Raw genomic sequence first — 8,027 nt, 5'->3', positions numbered from 1 at the left:
ATGAGGTAGACGGCAAGGATTGACCGAGATATGAATACGCACTACACTATTCTTACATTCTGGGACCAACTTGATCGTATGACAAACAAACAGGTAAAATTATTTAATTTTACATTATTACTTTAATTGTTTTATTTTCTATTTATTGATCACTAATTTGCATCTATATTTTACTAGAGGGGCATGGCCCGTGCTCAACATTTTACATTTTAAAGCAGTGGATGCGTGAAGATACACAACTATAAAATTTGCAGCTATATTGATGCAAAAATATGTTTGAATAAGTACTCAAAGTTTACATTGGAGAATGCCTTGATAGGTCATACATGCATTTTACATATCCAAAAACAAATTAACACCAGTAATGCCTGTTGGTGAATATACCACAAATTACAATAAATTACAGTTGAAAAATAAAGTGAACAAAAAAGAATAAATTAATATCAGGCTGAGGGGCGGATATCTCGCTCTCTTTAAGGAGATTCAAGCCCACTGCGGTATAATCTTCACTGGTCCAGCAATATAACTCTGATTTGTTCCCTCCAGAATACAACAACCTGTCAACGTTGTACGACTCAACAAACTCTGGACAAGATGTTGAGTCCAAAGCTCTACAAAAAGAACACCTTCCTTCGGCTAAATAAAACTCTCTTTTATCCTCACTTTGTCAAGAACTTTCCAATATTTTTCACACCACAAGGTAAGGATGACTCACTATTTATAGGTAAAGAAATTCATCCTTGAATTGAATTGGATGAAAATGGGGTAATTATGTGTAGATAATGGAAGAATTATGGCATGAGTTACAGGACATAGAAAAGGATCAGTATGGGTGAGTAATGAGTTAGTGGGAAGAAGAAAAGAATTGGCCACATTGTGCCAACATAATGAACGTGGGAAATGGATCATTAAAATGCACTTAAACAAGGCAACACTCTAATATAATATTTTATTATTAAAATGTTCAAAAGACCAACAATGCCTAAACTTAGGTAGTCCGAGAATTGAACGACCACAGACTATTTTTTGTTTCTCCTCCATCTTGAAAGTTGTAGAGCCTTAAGTTGTGCTTGTAGTGGTCATGCACAACTATCTGAGTTCTCCAAATCTGCACAACCAGAATCACAATATTGCATATACCCACGTAGGCAATAACACATCTAGAAGGCAAAATTTGATTTTCAAGTTGAAAATCTGAATAAAGTGAGAATACATTTTATCAATTACCACCAGAACTTGATGTATAAAATATGTCTTTGTTAGCTTGGAAGAGAGGTTTTATGTGATGTTCCAAATATGGCTTTATTAGTACACAAAGATGCATACTATTTGGCACCGGAGAAAGAAAACATCACTAATACAATTGTACTCAAAATGAAGAATGGAAAGGCATTCTCAATAGCTAGAGCATGTACCTTATCACATGAATATTGTAGCATGACATTTGCCTCGAGCCTACACGAAATTAGGATCTTCAATCCCAGCCCAGATAAATACCTTCTAGCAGTAATCATTTGAAGTGCACTAATTAAGTTCTAGAGTGATGAGGAGGCAATCATGTGGCCATTCTATTGGATAGCTGCCAACTCTAACTAAAGAGAAGCTGGTAAAATAATTTAATCTAGAGTAAATAATATATCTCCATAAATTTGGAATGACAAAAAATTGTTTTGCTCGATCCATAAGTACTGTTATGGGCAGTGCACACAGGGTTACGGGCACCAAGAGTCAACTAAGGAGTGTATAACAGTGCACATGTCAAAAAAAAAAAAATGCTTTTGTGTGTGTGTATTAGACTCATTTTAAACCCATTGACTATAAATCCTAAATTCTGATAAAAAGTACAAGAAAAGTTGTCACTTGTTAGTAGAAAGATATGCATGCAATCAGGAAAAACTTCAAGTGAAGCTATTATAAAATTTCTAAAATCTGCTCGACAGAGTCCCTGAAGAATGCAAATAAGAATAAGGTTAAGTAATCATGTGAGTCTGCAGATCGGGGTGGTTTGGGTTCAATTAAAACAAATTTGATATTCATGTGGCAAAGAGAAGGGAGCGTGTTGTGACAAAGAGTGGACTCGAATCGTTGATCTAATAGAAGACACGCCCAGCCACTGACTCACACGCACGCACCAACTTATGGTAGAAAACATTCTATTTTCACAAACGTAGCCAAACTAATATAGTGGAAATGTGGAGTCATGAATTTACATTAAAGCTTAAAATGTTTTTTGAAAAAGAATTAAGAAACAGAAATAGAACATGCAATAAAGAGTAGATTTTACATGATTTTACTCTATCAAGATTGCTTTTCCGATTGAAGATGCAATAGAAAAAAGTTTCATAGCCTTTTCTCTGATTGGGTACCAACAAAGAAACTCAACTAAGACATCATGACACTACAAGCAGTGTGAGATTCTATTGCAGGGTCTCCTCTCAAACGCTTGTCACTCAAATGGAAAATGAGAATCATAGTTTTGAAAATCTGTTTTGATTCTTTGACTTATTCATTCAGATTTGGACATTAAAGAGCATATAAAAGGAAATTTACTTGCTACCAATCCACTACGGGGGTGCCTCAATCCAACAACTTAAGATTTTTACTATCAAACATGCTTATTTTAACATAATTCTTAGAAAATTCTTCTCGACATATAGTTGGGCTAATAAATAAGCAGATAAGTACGGGCTTGTGTGGTAAACAAAGAATGAGCATATTGCAGAACATACCTGTGCTTACTGTTGAAAAACAAGAAAATGAGAGTTGGTAAGATAATTTTAAGATAAAACAAAAGAATTTTTAAGCAGAAGAGCTAGCAAAAATACAAAACAATGCAGGAAAACAGAATGAAAAGGTTTACTAAAAAGATGGTTGACCCTCTCCTAATCTCCTTTCATCCATTGTTTTTTTTTTCCTACTTCTGTTGCTACTACAATTTAAATCATTTACCATTTTACAGTATTTCTAGTATAGTGAGATATATCCTGAATACGACATCAGTTGAGAGCCATCTATGCAGGCTTACACAAGTGAAACAGTAACAAAAGGAAAAAAATTGAATACTCAAAACAACAGAGAAAACGACAATTATATCAGAAGCTTATACGCATGACCTACAAAGTAACTTACACAATAGAGACACTCACATACTCAAAGTAGTAATGGCAGCTGAGCAAATGAATTTCTTTTGAGCCTCACACAGATCTTCCTCCTCCAGCAATCCGTCTTGGTGTACACCTGAATTATTTTCTGTGTTATCGCCACTAAAGCTCCTACAAAAAGTTTGGAGGAGAAAATAACATCAATTTTAGCTAAAATTTAAGAAAATATTCAATCCTTTTTGGTATATTGTCAAATACATTAGCGGGATCAAAGTTCCGCCCTCCTTTTCCCAGATAGAAATTCAATGTGATCAGTGGTCATTGTTATTGCAGTTTGTGCATCTAATGTGAAAATTTTCGTAGAAGTGTTTGAACAAATTACCACATCTATATATAGAACCTACCAGGAAAAAGAAAAAAAAAAAAACACGAAGAAAGAGCAAAAAGCAGATACGTATAATACTATTCTCCAATATCTAAATCTTACACACTGAATTGAAAAGAAAATTTTGAAAAGACAAATGGAGCAAAAATACAAAATAATTTCATGCATGTATAGATTTTACATCATTGATCTCCATAGAAGTAGGAATAAAGGTTTAAATGGTCACCGAGAAAAAGTTAGAGGAATTAAGTAAAACTCACCGAGAAATAGTTATTGGAATTAAGTAAAACTTACCAGCGAAGAGACTCTGAAAGCTCATATCTCATAATGTTGCAAGCCAGGACATCTAAAATTCTTTATGCTAGTACCACAAACCGGTTCAGAAGTCCAGTTATATGTAAACGTCAACCAAGTGCTAAATATGATAGCATGGAAGAAACCTCTCAAGTAAAGAAACTATTAAAAAGAAATTCGAGGGAACCACATTCTCCATCAACTTTTGAGCAGGAGGAGCCAGCTTTTTGTTCTTTTAGCTTTAAAAACCAGTCTAGAAGAAGCAAAATGAATGCAAATGAATCACTGACTTCTAGATAGAGAACATAATTAATGGTATTAACATATAAAAAATTACTATCGCTTGCAATAGACCACTTCAAGTGACAAAGAAGTAGAAATACACCCTTTCACATCTTTCTTCATTCTCTTTAGTTTCTTTTCGCCTTCCTCTTGCTATTCAAATTTCCCTTCTGTAAATTCAACTCACAAAATTTAAAAAACATACCTTAATATTTCAAATACTTTATATGCCACATTTTCCCAGTATATGGTTTTAATGTTCAAAAATCTCTATAAGAAGAAACGAAGGAAATGAGAGGTACTTTTTACTTTCCATTAAAGAAAGAACACACTTGAAATTTTAGTTTTACAGTTTGAAGTACTTTAAAATTAGCATTTGTATATTGAATTCTGATAAGCATTCGTTTTATGTAAGTGGATAAGTTGTATATACATGTACCAATAACCATCCAGGTCAAGTACGTATCATCTCTGGTCAAGCTGGTTTCAAACGCGAAAGAATGTAAGGATCTATGCAAAACGTGTTAAAGGTCCACACATGCAAGACTAAGTTAATTATATGTACATAATAGTAAATGAGTTAAGTTACCAACACCAAGAAACACAACCCAGTAAGGAACTTAAGTGTATATTCAGAACCTATTTAAAACAAAACAGAAGATAATCACAATGAGAAAAACACACTTGAGATGCTTTCTAAACTACCTCAACATGACTTGGTGAGCCTCTTCAGCATATTTTACAGTCATTTCATCATCATCTTGTAGCTCACATGGTAGCCATGTGTAACCAAATAATCTTCACAATTGCATCAACCTGCAGGACGACCCCATAAACGTCCCATTCATTCTCATTAGCAATAATACACACTGACAGTGCACTCCAAGTCCTATTCAAACCTTTGTGAAACCGCTAATCGTTGGCAAACCATATATCATAATCATATAGCTTGAATACGTCTCTTAGTCAATTATGACATGCTAGCAGAAGTTATTCCTGCTTGCATTGGTCCAAATTAATGCTCCCTACATCAATTTTATACCTTGAATTCCTTTATTACTGCTAGCACACAATTTTTTTGCCCTCCCTTTAGGCTTTTTGATTGTATCTCGCCGATCATGCATAGGTATTTTGGAGAGTGTATAATAAATAGATATTGTACATGCACACAAATAACATGAAACACAGAGAACAAGCAAAACCAAAAGAAAAAGGTATAGAAATCTGGTTAATGACTAAACAACACAAACTAAATAAGACTAGGCAGACATATCATCAAACACATTGACTGCATAGTCCACTTCAAAATTCCAGGAAGCAAACAATGAAGAAGATTAAAAAAGATTGAAAAGAAAAAGTAAAGGGCAAATCGAGAGACCCAATTTTCCAACAACAGTTTCGATATCTCAGATTTTTGGTAAGACACTGTTTAATTCTTCAACTCAGTTGGTAGCAAATGACAAACTTCGTCAAAACCACATATGCATGGCAAATCAGGCACAATTATTCTGATGCATATAAAGATTCTACCAAGACACTATTCACATAAAATAGAAAGTTAAATACCAACAAATAAGCGTATGTATACACGCGCTGGGGCCCACTCCCTTCCTTGTTTTTTCTGATCCAGTGGACCCTAGTTATTTCTCTTTTAATTTTTAACCAGGTTATAATCTCTAATCCAATTAGGAATACAACCCAAGTTCTTCCATTCTCTCCTCTTTCACCCCCAACCTTCATCCTCTACAAATTAATTCCTACTGTAACTTAAACGAGAAAAAATTTCTACTAGCCAAACAAAATGAAAAAGAAAAACCTTAATATGTACCAGGAAATTTTGAGTCGGCGTATAAATACATTACTCGTGAATCCATCATTTTATCTATCTCAATTGTCTGTTAAATTATTATACTTTAGATATGTAAAGCACAAGTACTCCAAAATTTGAAACAAAATAACCTTAAAATTAGTCGCCGGAAAACTTATTCCAGTGCCAAAAAAAAAAACTTAACATCAAGCCACAAATTAAAGGCTAAAATAGCACCATCATCACCTCTAATTGTTTAGAAAAGTTCATCCATAACATTCTGTCAAAATATTTGCTGCACAGAAAATAAAGAGGAAAAAAGTGAGAAAAAAAATAAGAGTATAAAGGTTAGCTTCTGAAATCGCCGGCCATCTTGTTTGATCGCTGGTGACGAGAAAGAAAGGGAATGAAAACGAAAACCAAACAGAAAAAGAAAACGATATGTGGACTGACACGTGGCTTTTTACTTTAGCAATTGGGGTGTTTTCCTTCAATTCTTAGAGCCCGTTTGGATTGGCTTATAAGTTGCTTATAAGCTGTTTTCAGCTTTTTTGAGTGTTTGACTGGCAAGTTTAAAGTCATTTTGTGCTTAAAATAAGCTCAAAAAAATAATTGAGCCCATTTAACTTAGCTTATCTAAAGCAGCTTATGAGCTGAAAACAGCTTATAAGTCAAAAAAATAAGTTAGACTACCCAACTTATTTTTTTTAGCTTATAAGCTGCAAACAGCTTATAGGCATAAGCCCATCCAAACAGGCTCTTACTCGCCTACAAGAGGTGTTTCACCTTCTTGGACACGTCGGCGTTTAAGGGTGAGTACATTTCGGTTTTAAAATGTTCAAGGGGGTAATACGACCCCGTATCATGAAGGTGTGTAATTGGTAATTCGGTCAAACGTTGAGGGGTGGGGACAGGAATTTGGCCATTTTCTGTTATATATGTAAATAGTATATATTTTGCGTGTACATTTCTTAATAATAAATGTTATCTTTAGTGTTTATTATCGTTTATTACTAACTCGTGTGAAATCCTAAATTAATAATTAAAAAAAAATCGACATATTCCAAATAAAGTTATGCATTAACTAAAAAGTAACACGCTTAAATCTAAACCCTAAATAGAACACTTAAACCTAATGATAACATGTCACGACCCAACTGGAGGGCCATGACCGGCGCCCGGTGCTAACCCACTCGGTACCTCTCATCGTACATTCATATTCACATCTAGGTGAGCCACATGGCCTACTCATGATTTCTATACATCAATAATACGGATCTCATTGGGCAATGACACTTCTATATCAATATCAACAACTACGCCCATATTCAAATCACAAAAACCGACGAGACTAACAAAATAATATACCAAAAGTATGAGCCGAAAAGGCAAAAGACATCTACTATACATGACTGTCTACGAGCCTCTACGAAGGGTATGAAACATCATCATAAGGACGGGATAGGACCCGCCATGCCCGTATATACACAAAAGAATAATATCCAAGCTGCAGCTCCGGATTAAATGGAGCTCCTCTAAGCAATCTCTGTAATAGGCAGCCTAAGGATCAAGTCTATCTCCCTGTCCATCTGTGGGCATGACGCAACGTCCACAAACAAAAAGGCGTTAGTACGAATAATGTACTGAGTATGTAAAGCATAATCAACATCATAATAGAAGCATAAGAAATGACATGAGATAGAGAAATCATGAGATAATGAAGCCATTTATACCTCTAGCGTTGTTCATCGTATTTACTTATCCTTTTTCTAATGGGAACCTTCCATTTCATACATTTATACTTGTAGTAATATTATACTCGACCGTAGAGGTTCGGTATCTTACATACCCGACCATGATAAGATTCGGTGTTATACATACCTGGCCCTACCAGGGCTCAGTGTTATCCGTACCCAACTGTAGTGGTGCGCGCGCGATAGATATCATACCCAGCCATATAAGCTCGGTGTTACATAATAGTCATACATAATTATACATGTACACATAAGAATCCATAAGTATCATCAACATCGTCATCATCAATGTTTTCACTATATCTTTCCTTAGAGGATCAACTATCACATAATGAAGGTCATGACATCATGAAAATACCAAGAATCATGAGCTTTAGTAATTCAAGGGATGTGGTCATTTGGAA

At 34.7% G+C, this 8,027-nt stretch overlaps 1 protein-coding gene across 10 annotated transcripts; it reads right to left on the bottom strand.

The window, feature by feature from the left end:
- Positions 1-230: 230 nt before the first annotated feature.
- On the bottom strand, positions 231-6,370 carry LOC132623185 (uncharacterized). Of its 10 annotated transcripts, none has more exons than XM_060337897.1 (5): positions 6,022-6,370; positions 4,768-5,878; positions 3,147-3,272; positions 1,416-1,455; positions 231-1,108 (listed from the first exon to the last, which is right to left on the bottom strand). In XM_060337897.1, exons 2-5 carry the CDS (start codon positions 4,809-4,811, stop codon positions 989-991), a joined length of 330 nt encoding a protein of 109 aa, XP_060193880.1. In that variant the 5' UTR covers positions 4,812-5,878; positions 6,022-6,370; the 3' UTR covers positions 231-988. The 10 variants fall into 10 exon arrangements, 5 of the variants coding, with proteins under 5 accessions (XP_060193880.1, XP_060193881.1, XP_060193879.1 ...); XM_060337898.1 differs by having other exon boundaries at positions 3,781-4,878; positions 6,116-6,370; XM_060337896.1 differs by having other exon boundaries at positions 4,768-4,878; positions 6,116-6,370.
- Between the last annotated feature and the right edge of the window lie 1,657 nt (positions 6,371-8,027).

The sequence above is a fragment of the Lycium barbarum genome, chromosome 12 (genome assembly GCF_019175385.1).
Source record: "Lycium barbarum isolate Lr01 chromosome 12, ASM1917538v2, whole genome shotgun sequence".
NCBI classification, from domain to species: domain Eukaryota; kingdom Viridiplantae; phylum Streptophyta; class Magnoliopsida; order Solanales; family Solanaceae; genus Lycium; species Lycium barbarum.
Note: the sequence above shows the minus strand (reverse complement) of the source record. Positions and strands in the feature narration are given on the sequence as shown.

Coding starts and splice junctions, on each gene's coding strand:
- LOC132623185 (XM_060337897.1), bottom strand. CDS start 4,811: ATGACTGTAAAATATGCTGAAGAGGCTCACCAAGTCATGTTGAG. Junction 1,456..3,146: donor GCCATTACTACTTTGAGTAT/GTGAGTGTCTCT, acceptor AATTTCGTGTAG/GCTCGAGGCAAATGTCATGC. Junction 1,109..1,415: donor TACAATATTCATGTGATAAG/GTACATGCTCTA, acceptor CTGGTTGTGCAG/ATTTGGAGAACTCAGATAGT.